Genomic DNA, 27,868 nt, shown 5'->3' on the forward strand with positions numbered 1-27,868 from the left:
TTGGTAAGGTTCGATTAGTAAAATAAACTCTCGTCATATAGTACCTTTCTTTTTCTTTTTTCTTCCCGGCTGTCCTTCCGTGCTTGTGATAATGGAATTGTACGCTCGCCGCCATAGAACCACGGAACGTCGCGCACTTTGTTTACGCGCGTCAGGAGAGTTGAGGTTATGTTTGGTCGTCGACTAATCGCCTCGCCGACACAAGTATGGCCGCCGTGTGGCGCGCTGCTGTTTGTTTTCGGACGCCTCCCCCCCCCCCCCCTTCCCACTTCTTTTTTTTTCTCCACCCGAGAACAGCCTCCGAAATGCCGTGACCGTGCGTGCGTTCCGTTACTCACGCGAAGGCGCGGGGAATCGTTCCGTTTACTCCGTGCGTGATCGCTAACCGTCAAGCTCATGTGGCGTGGGTCAGGGGGGAGGCAATCACAACACCGCAAGGGTGGACTCAGCTTCGTTACGGCCGTCTAGTGGGGGGGGGGGGGGGGGGGGGGGAGTGACTGGTGGTATGGGACCGTTCCCAGTTAAATTGGAAGTCCGGAATTTGGAAGGGGGGAAAAACTAGTACCGTAAGAAACTTTTTTTAACACATTTCTAATCACATTAAAATACGTTAAAACAATGGAGTAAATTATTATTATTTTTTGTTTTTGTTTGGAGAGAGAGGCGCAGGGGCTAAATTCTGTAGGAATTCCATTTTTTTGAGAAGGGGGGGGGGGGGTAATTACGTTATAATTCTCGTTTCACAGTGAGTGACAATTTTGCAAGAGCAAGCGGGCCCCAACGGTGAGGGGATTCTTAATTCCTGGGAGGGGGGAGTCTCTCTAATCCCCTCCCCCACCCCACATCGCGCCCACTGACCCTCCCGTAGGACGACCACTGCCGACAACTCGGCGTGACTCAAATGTGTGAACACCGAGTCAGTCACTAAGTGATTCGAAGCCCCAAAATAATCTTGGAGATCACGTCGCCATAAATCCCTGGTGCATAACCGTACCACATGAAAAAATAAAACATCAAATAAAATCCACGCGTTTGTTTTTTCCTTTGGAAAATTATAGAAATGACTATCGTGCACTCATATTGTCGTTTTTTTTTTAATTTACCAAAGGAAAAAACTAAACTTATATAAAAATTAATCGATGCTTTTTTTCTTTATAAACAGTTCTCTAGCCCCGTTAAAAGGGGCTTCCTACTCTATTCTCATTGGCTGTTGCACCGTGCGTCCGTAACAGAAATAAAATATATCGATTTTCCCTCCCATGCGCACGACTGTCCCATGCGCTATTGTTAGAGACAGGAAAAATTCGCGGGTTCAATGAACTTCAGGATGGACTCCAATATCCTCTACACACTCGGATAAATGCCAACTGTACATTGGCTGCTGACTTGTGAGTCGTCTCGACTAGTTAACCTGTGATTCGACACTTCAATGAGTGAGGGTCTCTAATTGGCCCTCAGTCCTCCAGATTAACAGTGAACCAATGGCAGAAGCCGCACTAAGGTATAATTATTTGTATTTTAGCATAACACGAAATGAACCCGCGAATTTTTCAGGTCTCTAGCCATTGTGAATCGGTAGGTTCGAAAAAACATGGCGGTAATATCTTGCGCGCACGACGGACTGTTACTTTTACCGTTATTTTTTTTTTTTTTACAATTGTTTACCCAGCTTCGCTCTGAAAGAGCTAACCCGGCGAGGTGTTCGTAAGCGCCCCTGGGGCTCCGAAGTCAGCGGTCCCGGGGAGGTGTCCCAGGGATTCGCGCGGACGCGGTCGGCGTGAAAACAACTCGGTCGTCACCTGCGGTCGCTTTGTAAAGCGCGCGCAAACAGCAATTAATTTACGGGCGGCAGCTGGGGCGGGCGGCAGTTGTTTGGCCGGCTGAGTGAAATAGTGTGGAAACAAAACACTGCCGGGAAGCTAGCGCCGGGTTGGGCCCCCACTCTCCCTTTTCCACCCCTTTACTAAAACCTTTCCACACCGCTACTCCCCCTCCTCACTATTTTCGTGTTTTGTGGGTGTTTGCGTTTCGGAGCAGCGCAGCGGCGGCGCCCGACGTGACGCGGGGATAAATATAGGGGAGCTGTTCACCTTCCCCCCCCCTCTCTCTCTCTCTCTCTCTCTCTCTCTCTCTCTCTCCTCCCTCCTCCCTCCTCCCTCCTCCCCACCCCCACTCATGCACTCCTCTGCACTCTGGCGGCGGGTCGCGACACTAACCACGCGTAGCGTCCGCACGAGTCGCGCACACGTGAACACATTCGGACCGTTTACTCCTGTCCCCGAAAATAACAAGATTGATTCCAGCCGCGCAGGTTTTTATTTATTTTTTATTTTTAAAGTTGTGGAGGTCTGCAGAAAGACATTTAAAACTTGGTCTCACAAGCCACGTGGGATATTTTCCCCTCCTTCACTTCTTTCCGCTATTACTTTTAGCGATGTTGCTCTGCCACAAATATTTTCTGCAGATGTTACTAAATTATTAAATATCAGTTGAAAATATTTGTGCCAAAACAACATATTTTAGAGAAGCTTAGTGTTAAATTTTACATGGAAATTACCTTATCTATAAGTAGAGACCGGAAAAATTCGTGGGTTCAATGACCTCCAGGATAGACTCCAATGTCCTCTACACACTCGAGCAAATGCCAACTGTTCATTGGCTGCTGACTAGTGAGTCGTCTCGACTGGGTGGACTGTGATTCGACACTTCTATGAGTGAGGGTCTCTAATTGGCCCTCAGTCCTCCAGATTAACAGTGAACCAATGGCAGAAGCAGCACTAAGGTATAATTATTTGAATTTTAGCATAACACGAAATGAACCCCAGAATTTTTCAGGTCTCCAACTATAATTAATGACGAGAAAATCAGTGAGCAAGTCTTTCAACACTCGCCAGTGATACGTAAACATCTAAATCTCGGTAACAAGCAAACTCTTGTTTTTTTATGTTGCAAATAAACTCATAATGCAAATTATTTCAATAATGGCAAGCCTGATATATAAACAGATAAATAAAATAGTCGTTTTTCAATTACCAACATTTCTTAATGCGAATCAAACACATACTTTGTGCGCCAGCCGCTATAATTCGCTGCCTGAATCGTTAACGTTGCTTTACCACCATCAAACGCAGATGGCAATTAACAGCACGAAACAACCGTAAATATTTAAATATTATAAACTGCTCCGATTAAACCGCGGATTTGTGCCTGGTTTCCAAGGAATTTTATTTAAATACTGCCCATATTATTAAAATTCATTAAAACAAATTAATACTTTAAAGTTTCCGCACACGTTAGAAGTCATACTTTATGGTATTACAAAAAAAAATCGTGAAAAATTGTAAAACATATTATAACACTAAGAGTTTGTTTGTATATTTGTTTTTGCTTAAACACTGAAATCAGACTGTACATATTTCCTGCAAACAAACCCTAGCCTCATTCGCTGATTCAATATTATTATATTATACTATGTCATTAAAAAGGTTAACAAAAATCCAATGATGAGATTTGAATCACGCCTCCTGAGATTACTAAGCTGGCGCTATACAACTGTGCTAGTAATCTTGGAGAATTTATAAGGCGAGTATGTATTATAATAATCATTGTAATGTCAGTTTTCATAGGTATTTTAAAACTTGTGTTAACTTTTCACTATTTTAGTTTTACCAAATATATTCCAGGGTAGTCTGACAATCATAAAAGTTTCATTTAGCACACCTTAACGTTTGGTGTGTTCCCTAATGTTTACGGAAGTGACTTTTTACGGGTTTGTGTTAAGTACTACACATGGGTTCGCCATATTTGTGTCATATTTCTGTTCATCGACTTCCGTTCCATTTTTCACGAAATTACTCCTACCAAATGCCGTGTACGGAGATCTGAGATGTTTACGCGTAAAAAAAAGAAAACATCCCACCACAACTTCATGACGTCTGTCTAGTTCCATGTGTGGACCGCAACTGACGGATATCAATAACGCATGGACCGAGAGTCCCTGGCCTTGCTGGCAGAACTCACAGCTGGCTGGAGTTGAACCTATGGCCATATCAGTAGAGACCGGAAAAATTCGCGGGTTCAATGACCTGCAGGATGAACTCCATAGTTCTACGTACACTCGGTCAAATGTCACCCACTCATTGGCTGCTGTCTTGTGAGACGTCCCAACGTAGCAGCCTGTGATTCGATACAGCTTTGGTTGGGTGTTTCTCATTGGCCCAGAGTCATCTAGGTGAGTTGTGAGCCAATAACAAAGGCACAACACTGAGGTATAACTATTTGTATTTTAGCCTATTGCGAAATGAATTTGCGAATTTTTCCTGTCTCTAGCAATGAATTCTCTCGCAGACGGCCGCCAATCACAAGTACACACTCGGTGGCGCGGTCATATAGTACGTTATTGCAGTCTAATGGGCGATCATATATTTTTCGCAGAAACTAAGTGTGCCCCTAGCAATGGACACGTTGTGTCAATAGGTAGGGGCAGGCTTTTTTCGCGAATAAATCTGAACGCTTATTAGACTGCAACAAGGTATACCCGCACCAGAGGTTTCTTCCTTGTGATTGGCGGCCGTCTGCGAAAGAGTCGTTGCAAATTTTGACAGTGCCACTCAGGACGCGTTTGCTTCCCTACTGAATTACTGTGATTGGTGCTGTAACAATCTACATGCGCCTGAAAGAAACTCACCCAATAACGAAAACCAGACGATTCTACAGTGTTTTAACTTTAAACTGGTCTCGGAATCTTTTCGCGAAATATGCATGCTCCTAGCTATTGCTGATTCCTTGTCAAGTATGCATGGTTTTGTGTTGTCTTCTCGAACAGCCAAAAATAGCCAAGGAAAACTTCTCAAGATTAGAGGGATGGGAAAAAAAAAATGATTTCAAATTCATTCCTTAATTGTCACCGAAGCTCAAAATCTTGCCGCTTTGAAGCATTTCGTTGATATTGTTCTTGACTGTTGTCAGTGGCGTCATGCCACTAATACGAACTTAGAAAATGTACTGAAAATAATATTCGGAAATGTATCATTCATAAATCTTTACGGGGTGGGTGGTGGTGCACATATATTATATAATGACCTAGCTCTCAATGCGATGTCCATGGGAGATATAGGAACAGAGAGACGCCATCTTGGTTTTAACCGTTTCAAAAATATGCTTCGTTGAAGCACAGTAGGCTACATACTTTAATGGAATGCATGAAGATAACGCTGACTTGCTGCAACAAATAGTTTTCCTTGTGAAAACATTGTCCTTAGCATTGAATTAATTTATGGGAATGACTACCACTGTAATATTACTGCCAATAAGCACTAGTTTTTGTCTTGTGATCTCTTAACGAAATTTAAATTTCAATATTAAACGTCAAAAACAATTTTTATTGAATAAAAACTCCTGAAACAAAGATGGCGGTTATTCGGTTCGTATTATTTATTTATTTGTTGACTTAATGGCGAAATTAAGGCCCTTACACTTACCCGCAGAACTACACAACTGCACAAAATTCATACTTCGTAAACTTCAAATACTAAACTAACCTGATAACCTAAGAACTAAAATTCAGACATTTTGCTGTACCGAAGAATATAAACAAACATTAGTTGATAACGTTAAATAGTAAAAGAACTTAAAACATGAATACAACAGGTTTGTGGTTATAAACACTACCCAAACACGTAAGCAGCTGTGGTTGTGGAATCATTGGCGACACGGAATTATGCATTTCGCAACCCCACTTAAGTAGGGGCATGAATTTTTCGCGAAAAGATCTGAACACTTATTAGACTGCAACGAGGTATACCCGCACCTGTGGTTTCTTCCTTGTGATTGGCGGCCAACTGCGAGAGAAGTAGTTGCCTTATTTGACCGAGCCACTCAGGACGCGTTTGCTTCCGCACTGGATTATCGTGATTGGTGTTGTTACGAAATACGTGTACCTGAAAGAAACTCACCCAATCACGAAACACAGACGATGCTACAGTGTTTTAACTTTCAGCTAGTCTCGAAATCTTTTCGCGAAATCTGCATGCCCCTACACTTAAGCTTAGTAATAAAAAACCCACCAAACTGGGTGGGATGGACTGTAGATGATCTCGCAGGTCCACAGACGGGAGTTCCCTGGCGACGGGTTACATTCCCCCCCCCCCCTTCCTAACCCTCCTTCATCAAGCGACACATCAAAGACGCCGCTTCGTATGTCCGGCTCGCTGTCCGCTCCGTGATTGCCCTTTCCCTAGCTTTTTATTTTACCCCCCCCCCCTCCCCCCATGCTCCTTCTAGTGTGCTCCGTTTCTCTCGCAGACCGCGCCGACTCTCCTTTCCATACGGCATGGCAATCCTTTCGCGTTAAGAACGTTTTTTAATCTCGGCTCACGCCACGTTTGATGTTTGAGGAGCAATTTACCTCGGGACCGTGTTCCGGTGGTCGTTGGGCCGTGATTGGTGTCGTCGTAAAGAGGATTTGCGGGGGAATGGAAGGGGTGCGGATGTGGGGAATGCGGTGGCTCAGGCATGCTCATTAATTCCGCTGGGAAATTAACGCAGCAGCAGGATAGAAACGAAAGCCAGGTTTGCCACAGTGGGAGAACACGCGTGTGCGGGGACACGTGTTGATAACTAAGAGACCAGAAAAATCCGCGATTTCAATGACCTATAGGATGGACTCCATGATCGTCTATGCAACTCGGGCGAATTGCATCTGCTCATTGGTTACTGACTCGCAGCACCTGTTAACTGGGGTGCTCGTGATTCGCTACTTCGTTTGTTTACATTTTTTTTTTCATTGGCCCAAAGTCCTTCAGATATACCGTGGCCCAATCACCGAAGCAGCAAAAATGCAAACTTTTTGGATTCTAGTCTATCGTGAAATTAATGCGTGAATTTTTGAGCTGTCTATTGATAACCTGCGTACGACCGCACGTATTATTGCACTCGGATACGGATTAGGGCCCGTGTGAAAAAAAACCGGTTGCGTGGGACGCAGGACATTGTCATAAATATATTGTTTGTTTATATTTATATTTTTTTTTTCGTAGATCCAACACTCTGGGATTTAAAACACGTCGACATTCACACAATATACTAATACCCAGTTGCATTACGGTTCATACACATTACATAGGCGTTACACAGTTGTCAACCTTCTTAAAATAAAGTACAAAATACATGTGCATGAAAAAAAAGGTACTAATTAAGTCTTGGCCACACTCACACAAAGTAAATTTTAGTACATTATAAAATAGTTTTTATAATTACTATGATACAAAAAAAAATCAGAAAACAAATATCAGGTCAGTTTAACAACGGCCCTATTTTATTATCTTCTTTTGTATTAATCAATCACTTTTACCCTCAGGTCAGCGCTGTTGCCGTCCAAGAACGCCGAGAGACAAATAAAAGCGTGTATATACGATTTATTATATATTGTTTTTAAAAATACAATCCATCGGGGGGGTGGGGGGGGGGTGAATAGAACATATCTGTCTGCTGTTTGCTTTTAAATTCTTTCATTTTTGTTGGTGGGAATGACATAATTAATATACATTTTATTTATTTATTTTAAGGATTGCGGAAGGGGGTGGAGGAGAGTTGGAACATGTTTACCGGATAACAAAGATCGCAGGCTTCGCGGCCATTGTCCGGAGTCGCTTGGCTTCTGAGGAGGTAACTGCCCGCTGGTGGTGGCGACGCGGCTGCAGCCCAGAAGCCAAGTAACTCCATCTTCACCCGCTGTTTGCTTTCGAATTCTTTCACTTTTGCTGGTGGCTGTAATGGAATTTTTAGGATCTCGGAAAAGGAAAAGAAGTGGTTGTGGGTTGAGGAGGGGTATTTCCTCCTCCTCTTCCCCCCCCCCTCCCGCGTAGCGGTGGATGTGCTGTGATTAAGACCCGGAAATTTCGCGGATTCTTCTGGCCTCAGGATAGAATTCAAAATTATAGGTGTGCTCGACCCATGTTTACTTTCCCATTGGTTGATTTCTTAGCGAGAACATTTTATCCTTTTTTTTTTTGACACTACCTGATTCGCTTACTTCTCTTCTAGCTGGGCATCGTTGGCTCACGGTCGTGGAGGGGCGTGTCCAAACAACTGCGGTCCAATCATGAACACAGTTCGAGAGTGTGAAGGTTTGCATTCTAGCTTGCGACTAAATGAATCCGCGAAATTTCTGGGTCTCTAGCTGTGATGTGAGGCGGCGGTGGATGATGATATATATTACGTATATAAATCGATGTGTGTATGTATGTTCCCAATGGACTCCAAAACGGCTTGACCGATTTTGATGGAATTTCGTGAGGCAATCATAAGATTAGCCCAGCGAGTGATCCTGTGAAGTTTGGTAGCAATTGGATAAAAAAAAAAATATATATATTTTTTTCAAATTTGTACTTATTTTTGATACAAATTAATACAAAATTAGATTTATTTTATTTTTTTTTTTTAATTTTTGAACATTCAGAATTAAAAGCGATATTAGGGTCGCTAGCCGTTTTTAAAAATACAATCCATCAGTTGGGGTGGAGGGTGAATAGAACATATTTGCCTGCTGTTTGCTTTCAAATACTTTCTTTTTGTTGGTGTATCTGGGAAAAGTTGGCGGGCTGTCCGGAAGGGGGGGGGGGGGTATGTCCTCCTCTACCCCCCCCCCCCCTTCGGGATGTGGCGGCGGTTGGAAGAAGAGGGTGGACGAGAGCTGACGGGCGCGCGGGGATTGTTGCATTGTTGCAGGCGCGCAGCTGAGGGTGTGCCCCCAGGAGCAGACGTGCTGCACGCCCGAGATGGAGCAGCAGCTGAGCGCCCAGAGCCGGCGCGAGTTCGACAAGGCGGTGCGCGACTCGCTCAACAAGCTGGGCGGCCTGCTGCGCACCCGCGCGCGCAGGTTCGACGGTGAGTACACAAGCAAGGGCCGGCGCGTCCATACAGGCGAACGAGGCAACCGCCCAGGGCGCCAAGTAGCTGGGGCGGCGCAGCACGACGCATTAACAGCTCATATCATATGTTTAACGATTATTGAAACTAGATGAAAATGGATTTTTGTAACAGTTTGGAAGGTTTAATTGATATAAGTAATTTTTTAAAGTCCACGGTGACCTGTTTATGATTTGTAATAAGTAAAAAAAATATAAAAAAACACAAGCCTGCTTACATTTGATTGTTGACGAAATCTTAGGCCTATGTCATGTATTTTGAGGCAACGAAAATTTTATTTTGGGGTGTCCGGGGGGGGGGGATAAAGGATTTTCGCCTAGGGCGCCAATTTACCTTGCACCGGCCCTGATTAGAACCATGGAGTACACATTCAAGGGCGTCGCCAGCCGATGGCCTGGGGGGGGGGGGGGAAGTTGCGGGAATAGTATGTATTTCTGTTTTGCATTTGGCTACATTTTTTTTAAATTTCTAGGTCTCTAGGGGGGTGGGGGGCGCAACTGCCTCCCCCTACCCCCCCCCCTCCCTGGCGTCGCCCTTGCACACAAGTAAACAAGAGATCTCACTCCCTCGTTTAAAACACAAAACTCCTTACCCTGAAAGTAACGATTCCAACACCATCGACCACACAGCAGAAAATTAAGGAATTTTAGTTTTTGTCCCGGGAAAATATCAGGATCTAGGATATTCACACAATTCTTCGGGTTCAGGATCTAGTGTCTCTTTTAATACATTTATACGTTTTAATAAAATAGCAACTAAGGATTTTCATAAGATGGTATTAGAAATGAAGATGGTGTACGTTGGATGTTCTAAAAGAATGTTAGGTTAACCTTTGGCTCGTAAATTCGCGATATTAACTTACATAAATGCCCATCTAATACAACACACAAATAGAATTTCTTGAAATTGGTAGCTTTAAATTCCGAGAGAAAAAAATGAATGCACTAGTAACTAGTGCCTTCAAGAATGATCTGATACATACAAACATAGATGGGCACAAATAATTTACTTAAATGTTGGTATTCCAACATAAACTTTAACTAGGTCTTCCGATTCCTTAACTTTTAGGCGCTACACTTCATTTAATAATCATGCATCCGATTTATTGTTTTAAATAAACCAAACATGCATATGCTAACCACAACGATCTTTTAACGAACCCGATTTAAACATTCGAGGAGTCCAACCTAACGGTGTATTATTTGTTGATTCGCAGATTCATTTAAAAAAAAAAAAGTTAAATTGTTCAAAATAATCATATTAAGAAAGTAAAATTGCAGTTTGTTCACAAGCCACATTATTAAAAAATACTTATATTTTAGCTCTGAATGTGACTGACATTCTGATGTTGGTACGGAAGAATCGTTAGTCCACCGTAATCTCTATCTAGTGAGTGGCAGTCCCCTCAGCACAACCACGGCTCGATGTGGGCCACTGACGGCCATCTTTGCTCTTTCCGAGGGCCACGTGTTGTTTTATAAACTAACCCCAGGGCTGGTCACCATGAATCAATATTACATTTCAACAACCCTAAACATAAATGCAGTATTTTTCTAAAAAAATAAATAAATTTGGTTGTAAAGTCGGTTTACGGACGATAGTTAAACGTGACGTCATAACAAAACACTGATGAAATGATTGCATACTTTTATGAATAAAATTGAATCATTTTTATTGAATTATCACTATTTTGTATGGATACAAAGAAGGAGTGAAATGAAATATACCATTTAATTGATAAATGTACTTTTATTTGCACTCATTAATTCAAATACGTTTATTACTTTAACGAAGAAATTATTTTAACTGTAACTTTTATACATGTTTGCTATTTAACTTCTTCCAATCTGTGTTATTCTGTTAAGAATAGGACGATGATAGGAAAAGTAGGAAACGAATGGGAGTGTTTCAAGTTTAATGTGCCTCGAAAAAGTCAAATAGACGGTTGTTCCAATCGAGTGGAAGAGAGATAGATGCGGCGCAAGCGTACAATGAGCGTAACGGGACACAGCGTAACGGGACAATGTGCGCAACGGGACACTTTTTCCTGCGTGCAGCCGGCGTTCATCGACATATTAGACGTCACGTCAAAAAAATTAAATGAAAGAAAAAGAAAGCTTTAAATAATTGAATAATTGCAATGAAACACTGTGTAAATTTCATAAATAGTAATAGATTATATATATATATATATATATATATATATATATATATATATATATATATCTGTGACAATATCTTGGCTTCATACAAGTATCTGCTGAAGACCTAAGATGGTGGATACACGACAGTCAGTCTGATAATGTTACTTTATTGCAAGATTGTTCAGGCGGGCCGGATGGGTAGACAGATTGTTTTCTTCTGCGCACGACGCAGTCATTGGCGAACGATTTGTAAACGAGGCATTATCATTTATACAAATGAAATTACAGCTCACACATATTTTTGTTAAAATTATGTAAGAGGACACACACTGTACTAAGCCTATTCCTCGGTTACAAACTCTATCTTGACAACGAAAATATTTTGTTCATAAATAATATTTATTTATTAGAAAATAATTTAAGATGTGTAAATAATTATAAAACTTTAGTGAGTAATTAGCTTAATATATTGTGCTAAGTACTGGATTAATCAGTTAATCTTGCGTTCTCGAACATACGGCTAGCGTTCCTCGCCCTTAGAGCTCTATCTCAAGAAGGGTTACCTGTATAATATATTGCCTAGGATCACATTTGTAGATAACATTATGATCTACAAATTTTCTCATAACTTCAAAAGTCATTTAGAGCATAGGAAACAAAATATTTACAAAAAAAAGTTTATGTGACCTTTTACCTGAAATATCTTGACTCGCGTACACGAGATTTTATGAGACTTTGGAGATAACATATAAAATGTCAACAAAAAAAAAGATTTATATACGTCTGTAGCTTTCATTCCGAGATTTACCTCCCTTTTTTTTCCCCCTTGTATGAACTGTATCAAGTAGCATTTTGAAGGAAAATAACTAGCAATGAAATATCACACACTTACGTGAATAAAAACTTGTATATAAAAATGACTTGGAGAATTTTTGATTTCAACATTTAAGGATTTAAGGCATCTACATTCGCCATGAGACACATTTTGACAGTTGTATGTGGCAAATAAGCCATGCAAAATCATGCGTTCTTTGGCATAATTTCAAAAAATTATATTTACTAGAGTTTAAATTTATAATTAAAAATTAAATGTACTGTAGTGAATTTGTCAGGATTTTACTTTACTACATGAAGGGTAAAGAAGTTTCCTATACATCTGTGGTATCTCTATTGTATTTATTTTAGGACAATTTATTAGTTCGCGACATTTTCCTGCCTCCTGCCTGTCAACTGAGAGGCATCACTTGGCAATGAAATAGGCGAGGCGGCAGTGAGGCGGAGGCACTTGTCTTATTCCGCAGCACCTGGGTTCGAATCCTGGATCACGACATCCTGATTCCTAAAATCACTGCAAAAAAAATGCTGTGTTCCTGCTCGATTCTATTTCCAAATATCCCTGATATCTGTTGCAATTTATACTTGTTCCCCTAGTGACCTGGATATCGACGACACTTTGTAAGTACAAACTAGCGACCCGCCCGTCCTCGCACGGATGCGATCCATCGCTGTGACGTCATTTATATTTAACAAGTAAGTACTTACAAGCATCAATTTCTCGTAAGTGCCTTGCGTTTTTTTTTATTAAAAATATATACATACTAACACGCACTGCCCACAACTAAATAATTTCTTTGTAAACAATGTTGACAAGTTTTTTTTCTCCCTCAACACAAAACAGATTTAGAAGTCATACGCGAAATGGGGCTATATTTAGCTGTCCATGTGGGAAAGGCACTCAACGCGCAAATGTATTCCTTCTCTTGCCCAGTGCTGTACCCTGGGAGGCGTAACACTAGACGGTGTTTTTTTTTTTTTTAATAACGAGCGGGAGAATCGATGAGCGTAAATACATACTGCTTTATTTTCAAGATTTCTTTGACAAAACGTAAATACTGCACCTGTTCTCTTGTTCCTACAACTTGGTCTTGGAGTACATGTACGACTGACGCTCTGTGAACATTAAATAATATGAAATTACACACCTGAAATACTGAGATTTTACAATAATAATTCAAAAAGGCCTTTACTTAAAGTGTTACAAACAATATTCTGGAAACAACTAAGGCCGCACAATATTATATTTCAGTTCAACTGGACTGCAGACAAAGTTGATCATTAAAAACACTACTGCTGCTATTAATTCGTAATAAGCTAAAGAAATTGACAGCACAAGTTATGTTATTATTTCCCCACAAAATGAATCCCTTACAAACGATGTTGCAAAATTAGACTATCAATTATTTTTCTTGCCATCTGAGAAAACTGTCCTTAAATTGAACATTTATTATTAAAAGACTCCAATCTCAAAATTATTACTTGAGCTCTGGTAAAATTATCATGGCATAAATGCCTTTAAGCGTATGCCAGCTCGAAATACTGCGTCTTAAGTAAGAAGTCTCCCGCCTTCGATTCTGACATCACTGTTGCGGGACTGCGTTGGAGTCCTCGCAGCAAGCAAAGAGCCCTCGGTCGGCTTTTGAACTCGTGCAGGGATGGTCTCGCTGTCTTCGTGAGGGTGAAAACCGCATCAAAATCCATTGTTTAGTTTGGAAGAAGTAAGCACAGACAGACAGCAGACAGACGCGGATAGCGACAGATGTTTTTTGCCTTGCAGGGTTTTTCAAAGACCTGCTGGCGACGTCGAAGAAAGACTTCCACGAGATGTTCAAGCGCACGTACGGCATCCTGTACGAGCAGAACTCGTACGTGTTCACCGACCTGTTCGGCCAGCTGGAGCGGTACTTCAGCACTGGCCACGTGGACCTCAGCGAGGCGCTCGAGAACTTCTTCAACACCCTGTACCAGAAGATGTTCACCGTGCTCAACGCGCAGTACCACTTCGACGACAAGTGAGTGTCTCTGCACTTGGCGTTCCCCTCCTTAAACCTTGTTTAACGGAAATTACTAATTTTTAACACTTCATTAGTATCGTATGAATTTACGACAGTTTTATTTATGATTCTATCTTTATTTCTTAGTTACGATCGGTACATATGTGCATTTATCTGTTGATGTTACTTATGAATGCTTTAAAATATTGATTTTAATTAACTTTCAATCATGAAAAGAAAATGATTTTACAAGTCTCCAAATTAGTTAAACGTTATATAAAATATAACCTTTACTTTATCTAAATGTTATACAAAATGTAACCTACAAAAGTTTAAAAAAAAAAAAAAACAGCTACGTTTAACTATAATAAGTACACAGATTCGACTTGCATACTTAACTTCCACTTCAGGCAGCCCTTGTGGTGTCACTTCCGGAAACAAGCACATGTTTACTTCAGGCGGGCACTGCCTCGCCAAGAGAGTGTCTCGGTAAGATGGCAGACATGTTCTCTTGTAATCGCTAGTGATGCATCACTTGATGTGTTCATGTGTTCCCAGGTACCTGGTCTGCGTGGGGGAGCACATGAAGGACTTGAATCCGTTCGGGGACGTGCCACACAAACTCTCCATCCAGCTGAAGCGTTCGTTCGTCGCCACGAGGACGTTCTCACAAGCTCTCAACGTGGCGAACGATGTCATCAGCAACATGATAAAGGTACATACTCTCTTAAGCTGGAGTCACCATGCCCCGACGAACACGACACGATAGGCCCGACACACTCAGTAGCCAATGAAATACAAGGTCGCAGTGACGTCAACACGACGAACTACGTGCCCCGATGGCCCATGAGAAGTAGATTCTATTTCTAATTTCGTTGTGTTATGCTGTACGACGGAAAGCAAAACTGATACTTTACAGGACTAAAATTCAAAATATTTACCTACTTTGTAAATCTTATATGCTTAAAAATTGAAATTTTGTTTTACATCTGGGTAAACTTTCACATTTATAGTGTGACTTCAACTGTTTATTATGATTATTTTTAATTTTTAGAATAGCTAACAGAAGAATAGTGTTTTTTTTTCCTTTATTAACACATGTGTAGCTTGCTTCCTTGTACCTAAAATAAACTTAATCTCACTTTGTGCAATAAATGACTAAATGTCATATTGTCACGCACTTCAGCTATCAACAGGAAATAAAATATTCCTGTAGGGCCTGCACTGTTTTCAGCACATTATAACTGCTTTTTATGGACACATTTGGTTTGGAATGATTTGCAGACAGCCATATTAGAGTTCATCGTGTTTATATTGTCTTGGTATTGTGACCCTGAACTATTAACTGTAACATTTTGTCTGTCAATTTTTTTTTATTTAGCATCCTTAAAGTGCTATTTCACACACATAAGAAAAATAGCAGAAATGAAAAAAAACTAATTATTTGAATTCAGACTATAAACTACAGTGAAATCTCCTACAATATACAATAATACCTTTTTAATCTGGCTCATTTGGGACTACAGCTGTGCCCAATTAGGGATTTTGCCGGATTACCGAGCATCAATAGTTTTTTGTGGAAATACCAAAGAAAAATTAATACACAGTACAGTGACATTAAAAAATAATTGTAATAAGCTGGTCTATGGTTGTAGAAAACAGGATCTACCCCAAAAAAAATGTGAGCAGCTCAATCTGTGATGGAATACGAAATGTTCCAAACTGAAGAATACTGGTGGAAGATCTCAGACTGTATACCAGTGGCGGATCCAAGGGGGGGCACCAGGGGCAAGTGCCCCCCTCCCCCACGAAAAACCAGTTGTCTGTCTACATTAATATTGCCGACAAAAATGCTTGTTTTTGAAACCAATAAAATATTTTAATATAATTGATGAATTTCTTGTAGAATCATAAAATCTGGTGGTTGGATGTTATGTGTAATGTGAGTAGATTAAATACAAATTTAGTAATTTTAAGACATTTTTTCTCTGGCTATTCTGAAATCCTAGAGTGCCCCCTCCGAGGTGAACCTCTGGATCCGCCACTGGACTGTACCTGAAAAAACCCTCGGTTTGGTAGTCTGTAATAAAAGTACTTCATACCAGGGGCGAAGCCAGGGGGGGTTTTTAGGGGTTAAACTCCCCCCCCCCCTAGCACCAAATCTTTAATTAATTTCTTATTTATCACTCAAACAAATTTCGTATTAAAATTAATAAAATTTTTACCATTACAATATTTAAATTTAAGTACCGAAAACTGCTAAAATAGCACTATTTTACACCTTAAAATCCAAATTTTCCTGGGGGAGGACTCCCGGACCCCCCCACTTTAATACGGGGGGGGGGGGGGGGCATGCTTCTTAACCCCCCCCCCCCCCCACCCCCAACACAAATCCTGGCTACGCCACTGACCGGTGGCATGTTTTGCTGTAGATTCCCCCCAGCCCGGAGTGCGTGCGAGCTCTGACCAAGATGTCGGGGTGCTCCGCCTGCCAAGGGCTGCCCGACCTGAAGGCGTGCAGCAACTACTGCATCAACGTCATGAAGGGCTGCCTCTCGTACTACACCGAGCTGGACACAGAGTGGAACCACTACGTCGGTGAGACACACCTTCCCTCCCGTTCGCAATGAATGTGGCTGTTCTCAGCGCGCTGAGGCCTGGTCCACGGCCCGCTACACGGACGGGAAATGCTTGCTCAACTTCCACAGTAGGCACAGTGTATCCGTGAGCTTGGCCAACCAGGGGCGGCTTCAGGTAGATTTCTCGACAGGGGTTGTTGCACAAAGAAAGTACAGTTGCAAACATTACATTAAATAAGGCTTTGGAATATTTACAAACTTTAACCGTTCCATACAACTTTACATAAAAAATTTTAAACATTAATCTAATGTCAAAAATAAAATAAAGTAAAAAAATTCAGAATTGAGAGGGGCTATCGCCCTTTCTAGAGCCCCACTTCTAACCACCTTTGATAAGAGCAAGATGTTGCCTTGTACTTTACAAATGCTGGATGTTTTATAGCTGTTATGCAGAATATATACTAACCCCGACTAGTCTTTGTTTTTTCTCGTTAAAGAATAGATTCAACTGTTACCAGTGCTTTCAGATCTGTTGTGTCTTACTGTAATAAAAACTGCAAAATTTCCATTTACGAATGATTCTTTTCAGTTGTAGATGCAAACTGTGATTATACTCAGTTTTTTTGTACTGTCTTGTTCTGTTACTAACCAAAATGCCATAAAATCAAGGGGAATAAGGAGCTTTTGTTGGTGATACTAAGTTAAACATACAGGATACAGAGTGGTCTGCTAGGTTTTTCATTGTTTTAGAGTGGACCACACCAAAGCCTACATCGCTGGGTAGGTGAAACCATGGAGTTAGTAATTGTCAAGTGACAGCATACTAAGACGTAGTTGAGTCACTAAATTGTTTCACCCATAAAATTGCAGAAATGGTGTTAGATAACATTGGATGATGTTAGAATCTCCATTTTTTTTAAAAAACATCATATACCTATTTAAATGATGAGTATGAAAGCATTTTTAATGTTAAGTAGAAAAGATCACTGAAATATGCCCTTATTGGTTTCAATACTTTTCAATCCATTACATATTTTTTTAATGTTTAATGTTAGTAATTTATTTTCATCAAGGTAGAGATCATAAATTTATACAATAAAGTAGTCTCTATTTACAGTATTATTACAGTCATTCCCAAAAATTACTGCAACAACAAATGCCATTGACTATGCTTATGGTTTTACATACCTTTGTGTTAATGGAGTATATACATTTCTTGCCTTTATTTTTTGCAGATGCAATCGAAAAAGTAACGGAAAGACTCTTGGGACCATTCAATATTGAAATGGTTGTGGAGCCGATAAACATCAAGATATCTGAAGCTATCATGAACTTTCAAGAAAATGGCCCCGAAGTTACCCAAAGAGTTAGTTGATGCTCAGTTTAATTATTTATTTATTTTTAAGTATTAACTATTTGAGTAATGCACTCCCACCAGTTAAACTGCTTTTTTTAGTGACTTTTACAAGTATCTTTTGTTTGGTTCCTAAAAGCATGCCATTTGCATGTGTCAGAACTTTTTATGTCTTATCATGGGTGAGAAAGCTCGTCTATAATTACCACACATTTAACAACTTCATTCTTAGATGCACCTTATTTGTGACTTTCTCGAGTCATAAATGAGGTGCATCTTACAATTGATGCCGTGTTGCCAGATGTTCACAAATTTCCAGACGTGTTCCGAATAAAGCTTCAGTTTCGTTTCTGTACAACAAACTATTGTTCAGTCAAAGTGCTCTGTCTTGTGTAGTGGCAGATGCAGAAAATTTGATATGAAAAAAAAAATTAAAAACTTGTTAAGGAAATAGAGGTTTGTCTCATATTTTTTCCGAACTTCAACCCCTGTATGAATTCCTGGCACTGTTTGACTATTTTCATTGTTAAATATAATTTATTCTTTGGAATTTCAGTGTGTATTAAAACATTTATATATCCTCCCTTAATTAAATTGTTTGGCTTTCAACGATAATTAAAGTACCTGAAAGTAATAAAAAGTTACTGATGTATGGAAACATATACAAAAATTGATGCTTGTACAAAAATCCAGCCCAGGAAATCTGCCAAAACTGAATCAGTAAGTGTTTTGTGTTTCCCGAATTCACTCTCTCGCCAAAGTAAAGACAGTGGTGGATATTCAGCTGTTGTATTAAGAGTTAAGGGAGCATATTTGTATGGGTGAAGTTCCTGTTTATGTCAGAATGATGCTGGGAAATTCACCCCTGGCAAAGAGCAAACTCGCATAATATTGTTACAGTCAGATAAATGAAGCTGTGTGCTTTGTAGCTAGTATACTGCTTGAGAGAATTAAAGAAACAATATTAACATTAATTTTGAACAAAAATATTGTTACTTAAATTGAAATTTTTTTTTGTACGGAAACTAATATCCGAAAGAGGGATTGTCATAGAACTGGTGAGTATACGAACAAAAATCAGGTGAAAGTAAGGATGGAAAAACGATAGGAAAGAGGTACTCGTTGCTTCTCTTAGATTAAACACACACTGTATTTATGTGTTAATCTGACTTAAGTGCATTTTCTTTCTGATCCGGGGCTGCAGTTTAGGAGGGGGGGTTCTAGCCACGCGTCTTGCCGTTCAGCAGACTGCGCGAGCCTGATCGCTCGCGGCAGTTTTGTAGCCGTGACCCTGCGGTGAGAGGTGCCCTGGTGCAGGTGTTCAGTGGCTGCGGCAAGCCGGTGCTGGGACGGAGGCGGCGCGACACCACGGAGCTCAACTTCGAGCCCCTCGAGTTCGGCAAGCTCGACAGCGGTCCCGGCGACAACGTCAACTCCGACTCGTCGCTGGACAAGCTCGTCAAGGACATCCGCCAGAAGGTGGGTTTTCGACGGACCGCACTTGTCCTCTGCGACCGACCCGTCTCTGCCTCTTTCGCCGTCCCTACGCGATCCCTCACTCGACAAGGTAGGCAGGGTCGCCAATGCGCAGTGCCAAGATTTTATGGTGTTATAAAAAAGCAAATTTCATTATTGACGTGACAAAGTCTAATAAATTGATGAATGCCGACTGCACGCACAAAAAAGTGTCCTGTAATGCACATTGTCCCGTTACGCTATTTGTACGCTTGCGCCGCATCTGTCTCTCTTCCACTCGATTGGAACAACCATCGATTTGACTTTTTCGAGGCACATTAAACTTGAAACACTCTCATTCGTTTCCTACTTTTCCTATCATCGTCCTATCTTTAACAGAATAACACAGATTGGAAGTTAAATAGCAAAAGTTAAAGTAATAAACATATTTGAACATATTTGAATTAATGAGTGCAAATAAAAGTAAATTTATCAATTAAATTGTAGATTTCATTTCACTCCTTCTTTGTATCCATACAAAATAGTGATAATTCAATAAAAATGATTCAATTTTATTCATAAAAGTATGCAATCATTTCATCAATGTTTTGTTATGACTTTGTCACGTTAAACTATCGTCCGTAAACCGACTTTACAATCAATTTTTTTTAGCCTCTGTTGTAGTCCCTGCAAGTGCATAAATTTCGTTATTAGTCCCTGCAAGTGCATAAATTTCATTGTTAGTCCCTGAAAGTGTATGGTTTACGCTGATTGCACCGTGCGGTAGTGCCTACTTCCTCGGGTGTTTCCTCTTCAGGTGGTACCACCTGCTTGCTTTGTGCCTGCAGGTTGGCAGTGCCCATGCACTTGCACTTTATTTGTGTTTGTTATGCCAACCGCTTTAGTCCCTATACTGTTGGTGGGCGTGGAACAAAATTTAAATAAATAAAAACAGTGATTTTCAGCCTTACCATCTTTTAAAAATAAACCATCTGTAATAAGTACATATCAAGCACAGTTTTGTTGATCAACACTTAAAATATGTACATAAAACACTACATACTACATTTGTCATGAGAGTAAGTTAAATAAAAAACAGCAACTAAAAAATTCAGTAGTCTTCGTTTATGTTCCTTAGTTCATGAGAAAGTTATAAATATGAAAATATAAATTACAGCTTAACATGTTTTTTATTGCAGTGTCTGGAGCCAAGATTTATATTTTGACATGTTTATTTGTTATTTTTTTTATAGTGTGTTTCTTTGTAGGTCTTTAAACATGTGTGTATGGTATCAGCTATACATAACTTTTATTTATTTTACTTCAAATAATCTATACATAGAATTAAATACATTTTTAACTTAATTAATATCATTTTAAGGTTTTTAAATTAAAGCTTAGAATAAAGATTCATGTAATGATTATATATTTTAATAGCAAATTGAGATAATTGAAGTTCATTGCAATTTGTGTTTTGCCTTGCATTTCAGTGTTACATGGTGTATTGACTTCAATTTAGGTTTAATTCTATTCACCATATAATCATATAATGTGTCACACTCATGTGAAATGTAGAGTATTGGGTTTGACTCAACACCTCGTCATGACTCACATTAATGGGCACCGAGTTGGTACCCAAGAGGTTTCAGAATTAACTATAATCTTGGAGGTCCCGTCACTTACGTCTATGTGCACAACCACATAACGTTGAGGGGCCCGCTTAAGTCAGCGATTCATCTGTGTCAGTGAGACGAGATGATAAGCGCAACGCTTGCTGGTGTTTCTAGCGCGGCATTGGCTCTGTACTGACACGCAGTCTTCTCATCATGCATGAGACAGCTATGAAATTTGAGCGGTAACCATGACTTAGATGGCGGAGGAATAAAGATAGCGGAAGTTTCAGGTTTAAAATTTATTGAAAACACGCATTAGAGCCCTTTTTCACTATCCTAAAAATAACAGTTTAAAAATAAAATATGGAGACGGAACCATCCTTTTGCCCTCAGTGCATTCTTGAATTATTTTCAGTAATGGACAACATTCTGATATCTTGATCAGTTTTTAAATGGCATAGTTTCTTCTGAAGCTCTGCTCACTGTAATCTTGGACCAAAGAGAGATTTCTCTCGTCCCTGGCTATAATATTTAACGTATATAATCCGAAATGGGTGTTGCGACGGGCAGTGGCGCAACAACAGGGGGGGGGGGGGGGGGAAGGGTATTTTGCCCCCCCCCCCCCCCCTGAAACCTTGAAGTGGGGGCAAAGAAAGTGCTGTGTAATCAATTTTTAGATAATAAAACTGCTTAAATAGCACCATTTTCCACCTTGAAATACAAATTTTCCCGGGGGAGGACCCCCGGACTCCCGCTTCAATAGGGGGGGGGATTGATGATTCTTTATAAAAAGGTATATTGCCCCCCCCCCCCCCCCCCTTTGGAAATTTAGTTGTTGCGCCCCTGGCGACGGGTAGACACAGAGCACTGGATTAACACCACACACAAGATGAAAACTGCAGATGTAGGCCACATGGTGGCACTGTGGCTGGATGGAGGATCCCGCAGTAGTGTGGTGCGCTGTGCAGGTGAAGGACCTCAAGCAGTTCTGGGTGCACCTGCCGTACCACATCTGCAACAATGACAACGTCGCGGCCGGCCCAGGGAAGGACGACAGCTGCTGGAACGGAGAAATGAAAGCCAAGTAAGACGCTCTGCGCTCACAATTACCGCATCCGCTGCACGCTCGGACGTGTTGTGTAATTTTTTGCTGTTGCGGTTGAGGGTCTTGTTTATCCGACAAAAAAAAACTCAATTGCCAAAAAAGGGCTGCTAGTTGTGAGCAATAACTCAGTATTTTTTTTTGTTGCTCCCGATTCTACAACTACTACTACTTAGTCAAAAATTTTATTTAATTCTCACAAGACTGATATTTTTAAGAACTGTTGTTTATTTAATTTCAGATAATTCTGTAACTATAATTTATTATTTTTTTCAGTTAAATTTTTGCCTTTTTTCTAAAAAAAAATATTTAGGTTTATAATATGTAAAATTATGTATTTGAAATTAATAGGCTTTTTCCTAAAATTTCCCTATTATCCTACGTTCTGTCAGCCCATTATGTCTTATAACGAGATAAGCGAGACACTAATGTCATCAAAAATTACAGGGCCTCACTTAGTTGAGTTCTGAAATGCACTTACTACTTCCCCTCATAACTTTCCCTTGTGTTCATATTAACAGGCTGATAGTCTTCTGTGTTGATTCTAGCTTGTAGGCTATGTAATAAAAGTGAGCCACCAAGTAGGCATAGTTAAAATCTTGTTGGTCTAGTTGTGAATATTGGAGCAGCAAGATTTCACTAATCACTATAAACCCCCTCCCCCCCGGGATAACTACTGGGTGGGGAGAAGCAACCCTGCCCCACCCAAGGCCCCACTACTGCTAGTATACAATATTTTAACAAATATTGCAGGCTTTCGCTGCCTTTATCTGGAGTTACTTGACTTTGGGGTTCAAGCTGCATCGAAGGCGAAGATATCACCGAATTTTCGGTCGACGTTGCAGTCGCCATCATAAGGGAGCAGTTACCTACTGAGGTCAATAACACACACTCCTGAGAGGGGAGTGATTCCAGATTGGCTGCAGTTGTGAGCCAATTCTTCTGGTTGGCCTGTTGGTCTGGGCTTCTGTGATTGGCTGGGGGTGCTGGACAAGCAGTGGTCTCTTCTCTCCTGGTTGGCTGGGCTGTTTGGCAAACCAGAGACGATCTGTCTTTAGTTGGATGCAGTTAGGTTTTGAGGATTTCTGAAGAGTGGTTCCCAAATTCTGCTTGACTTGTATCCATCTTCTCTATTTGTGTTTGATGGCTTTAATAATATTTATACTGTTTCTCAAATGTATCGTTTCTTGTATCGTGGGATGTTGGCTGTGGTGCATTTTAACCTGCGTGGACGTTGACGAGCAAAGTACATGGCTCTCTAGCAAACTCAGCTCCCTAGCATCTGTAGCAGTGGTTCGCAAACTGGGAGTTACCCCCCCCCCCCTTTTCCTTCCCCTCTCTCTCAAGTGTACCATGAGTTAGTCTCAGGAGGTAGAGCCGTGTAGGATGATTTGAGAATTGAGAAGTTTTGAATACGTATCAAAATATTATTCAACTCTCTATTCCATTGTGACACATCTTAACATTGTTCCACGGTGCTATTCAAAACTAAAAGGGTATGATTTTTTACTGGCTATATCTATATTGTTTCTAATTTTCGCTAACATTTAGATTTTTTGCTGAAATTTTTTTTTAATATCAAGCTGGAAAATAAAGATGATGAAATGTGATATTTAATTTAACAATAATTGGGGGCAAGTGGATGAAGGTGTTATGTTACAAAACTATTGTTTTGAGAAAAAGGCTCCGAAAGTAATTTGTTTGCTACTTGCTTATGTGTACGTAGCACCTTCATCAACTCGTAACTATGTAATTTTTGAATGTTACAGGGAAGGTGTCTTTACCATTACATAGAATGCATTATAACACCTTCATCCCTGGACTTAGTGCAATTTTTCAAAAAATGTAACATAACACTGTAAATTTCAGTATGCTGCAGAAACTGTGCAAGGAATGTGTTTGTGGCACTGGAATCTATTTATAATTTTTTACATGCCCTAAGTAAATTCGTAGACACTTTGTTTTTTAATGGTAATCAGTCCTGTGTGTAGCTAATTTATAATTTAAGTTGTTCATTGTCATAGCAAGTCCACAAAAACATGCATGGATGAATAAGTTGAAAGACGTGCTCCCCTCGCCAAATAAGTTCTGGCCTAGCGACGGGAGCTGGGAACGCTTGGGAGGCACCGAACGCTTGGGCGGTTGCAGGTACGACACCCTCGTCGCCGGGGACGGGCTGGTGAACCAGCGCGGGAACCCGGAAGTGGCAGTGGACGTCAACCGGCCCAGCAGCGTCCTGAACGAGCAGGTGTTCACGCTGCGCGCCATCACCAGCAAGCTGCAGAGCGCATACAACGGCCACGACGTTGAGTGGATCGACTACGGTACGACTGCCCGCGCGGGCGTCTTCCCTGGGGCCCCAGGACACGAACAACACCCATTCACGTAGCTGTGATAATACAAGTTTGCAAACCAATTGCAAAGCCTTGTATGTCCATTTAATTATTTCACAAATTCGACACAAAAAAAGTTGCCTGTACCAGATTCAGTAAACACACTTTAAAGTAACTTTTTTTTTAAAGCTAGTAACTTATCTTTACAAATACATTAAAAAAATAAGTAAATAAAATAATGCTGGGATAAAGTTACTTTAGAATACAGTTTTTTTTAAACTTCCAGTTTTGACTTTTGATTTTTAGAACCTGCAGTGATGTGTGTTTTATATATATATGTACATCCCTAAACACAAACCGTCACTTCTCACTGTTTCATTTTCTACACTGCCACATTAAATTAATTCAGCATAAAGAAACACAACTTTTCTTTCTCTTGTGGCTGCTACACTCATCACCACATATTTAAATAATTTTCTTATTACCAACTAAATACTTACTCTATCACTTTTATATTTTACGATATTACATTCCAATTTTTAGTTCACTCCTTGTACCACAACCGCTTAATTTTGTTCCAAAATCTAAACCATTATTTGTACATATTTATTTTCACGACTCTCTTCATTCTTTCACTGTTGCAAACATTACATACTACTTAATTTTCATTCGTTCCTCCATTCAAGCTTGTTGTCATTTGCCAACTTCCATGATGTCTTGGATTTCCCCCTATTTTCTTTACACCCAATAAAAAATCATCTGTAACGCACAGTACCATGCAGTGAAATTGGCCCTATAAAATTAACACAAATATCATATTTGGGAGTGTAGGGATATATATATATATATATATATCGATGGCTTAGAATGAAAACCTCGTCTCTCACAAAATGTTTGGCAGAAAGAAATAAAATGTGCACCCTACTGCTTTCTATCGGGAAAAAAAGAAACCACGTATATCAGTAGCACTCCACATTGTAGAAATAAATAGTTTTTTGTCTCTGCTGTAAAATATGCATTTTATGAGATACAAGGTTTTCATTCTATGCCATCAATATACTCTGTGTACCATACCCTTAAATTCACACTTGGCAGAAGGCACTGGACTATTATCGTATTAAACAGAGTTACGAAGTTATTGCAGAACACAAAGGGCACTGTGTGATATCTCTATATGTAATAAATGGATTCTAGTGTGATGAGAGTGTTTCTTCAAATACACATACGAGGAAACGTCGGTTGTAGCACAGCGAACGTGTTGTCGTTCCCGCAGAGGAGACATCGTACGGATCGGGCAGCGGCTCCGGTGACGGGACGGACGACACGGAGGACGGCGACGCCTTCGAAGGCTCCGGCGCGCACTACGTGCCTCCCCCGGACGCGGGCCCCAAGCCGCACAAGCCCGTCCCCGGAATCACGGACCCCGAGGCCCCCCGCGACACGTACAACACGACCGCGGGGAGCGGGCGGCCGTCGCTCCACCCCCGGGTCTCCGTGGGCCGGGCGGTCGCGACGTACCTGCTGCCCATCGTGGTCATGTGGTTCGGGGGGATGTTCTCTGACTGGCTGTGATCCCCCCCGCAGCGCCCTGCGTCGCTCCCTTCCAGCTGCGACCAGAAGAGGTGTTCTCAGTGTTTTATAAAAGGAAGTTGCATTGTTAAGACAGGGTAAAAACAATGTGAATTTATGTGTGTATCCGTAATAAACGAACAATATTTTACATCTGACGTGCAAGTGGACTGAAGATACAAGCGAAGATGAATTTCCGAGCGTAATTCATTTCCAGTCCCACAACCGACGTAAACAATGCGAGTTTCCGGCTGAAAACTTTTCGGACGGCTGTTAATTTCACAAGTGCGTCAGAGAGATGCTGGAAAATGTCAAAGAGGACTTCGCTTATCTCCGAAGCATGCGGCATAATTTGTATTATCAATGGACGATAATGAACGTCTCTTACATCTATCGAGAGCTGATGTGTGATCTGAAAAGTTTACACGTAATAAGTTCTGTGATAAATTATCGGACTTCAATATGTTGTCAATTTTAAGATGGAACAGCCTTGTTGGGTGCCATTTATGCGAAACTTAAAAAAAAAAAGCTGTTGTGTATGAACTTGAGTAGAATTTGTCATGTTATAGGTATAATAATAATGATTGGTCATTATGAAATAATCTGTAAAAATAACATTGTTGGATTTCTAACATAGCGAGATCTGTTGTGTAGTAAAATGCATTATTTTATAATTTTACAATAGTTTCCATTGTCACCCTTGTGCCTACCTGGATAAAAACCTTTCCATTTCATCCTCTCTGCTTCTTAAGATAAGTTAATACGTAGTTATATTTCAAGTTCATAATATTTTCTTTCTTCTTGCAAATTAAAAACGTAATGATACTTTATAATCGCTTTTCAGTATAATATATATCAATATTTTTAAAAGTATGATTTGTGTACTTTTTTTTTTTTTTTCATTTCAACCTAAGCTATATATATTTTTAATGCTGACTGGACTACATCTTAAAATTCATGTATGTACTTACATACGTATTAGTTTCTGAAAGTTTTAGAATACATACATTATTATTCATCCGTGCATGTTTTTCTGGACTTGCTATGACAATAAACCACTTAAACTATAAATTAGCTACACACAGGACTGATTACCATTACAAAAAAAATTGTCTACAAATTTACTTAGGGCATGTAAAAAATTATAAATAAATTCCGGTGCCACAAACGCATTCCTTGCACAGTTTCTGCAGCATACAGAAATTTAGGAATAAATATGTAGGTATCCCAATTTAGCTTTTGGTTACTGTATTTGGATGGATATTGAAAGATATATTGATTGAGCTGTGCACATAGATATAATACCATAATTTAAAAGAATTCCAATTACTTGTGGCTGTGAAAATAGCAAATGTTATGTACCACCGTATTTATTGAAGAACTCACTCCGGCTTGGTATGGTTATTTTATTTGTGGGTGACTTAAACAGTTCACATGCAAATTTAAGTCCTGTTTATAATATGAAGGCATGTAATATGAGATTTATGCTGGAATTACAATAGCATGACGAGCGCAATGTGATGGAACGCAAATAAAATATTTTTCTAACCAATCATGTTCGACACATCTGTAACTTTATCATTGCGAAAATGGCAGACATGACAGGTTTTCTGGTTAGAAATATTTTTTTTTACTGAAATAAGAAAGAATTTTGTTTGCAAAAGGTGGTTAGACTGGTGTACTGGTAATAATATTATTTATACACTTTTTAGGTTTCTTTACTAAATTCATCTGTGATTTGAAATTCATTTATGCTGTAATTTTTTTTTGAATTAACATTACAGTGAATTCAATTTTAACAATATTTTTTTTTTATATTTTGGTTAAGAAACCTGTAAACATTCATGATGTTGAATGTTTGATGAATGTTATTTTAATGGCAACAAACATTTTATATGAATAATTTTAATATTTGTTTGTCGTGTGGATAAAAACTTCAAGTTGACAAAATGCAATGTTT

General features: G+C 40.0%; 1 protein-coding gene across 1 annotated transcript in view; it reads left to right on the plus strand.

The window, feature by feature from the left end:
* Nucleotides 1-26,582, plus strand: part of LOC134532288 (glypican-6) — a 50,809-nt gene extending 24,227 nt beyond the window's left edge. Inside the window, exons 3-11 of the mRNA XM_063368706.1 lie at nt 8,728-8,886; nt 13,687-13,921; nt 14,462-14,618; nt 16,336-16,501; nt 17,718-17,848; nt 19,154-19,315; nt 21,873-21,988; nt 24,155-24,330; nt 25,613-26,582. Coding sequence (XP_063224776.1) covers nt 8,728-8,886; nt 13,687-13,921; nt 14,462-14,618; nt 16,336-16,501; nt 17,718-17,848; nt 19,154-19,315; nt 21,873-21,988; nt 24,155-24,330; nt 25,613-25,911 — 1,601 coding nt within the window. The 3' untranslated portion in view covers nt 25,912-26,582. The remainder of the gene's footprint in view (nt 1-8,727; nt 8,887-13,686; nt 13,922-14,461; nt 14,619-16,335; nt 16,502-17,717; nt 17,849-19,153; nt 19,316-21,872; nt 21,989-24,154; nt 24,331-25,612) is intronic.
* The last annotated feature ends 1,286 nt before the right edge of the window (nt 26,583-27,868 follow it).

Source organism: Bacillus rossius, chromosome 5 (genome assembly GCF_032445375.1).
Source record: "Bacillus rossius redtenbacheri isolate Brsri chromosome 5, Brsri_v3, whole genome shotgun sequence".
Taxonomy (NCBI): domain Eukaryota; kingdom Metazoa; phylum Arthropoda; class Insecta; order Phasmatodea; family Bacillidae; genus Bacillus; species Bacillus rossius.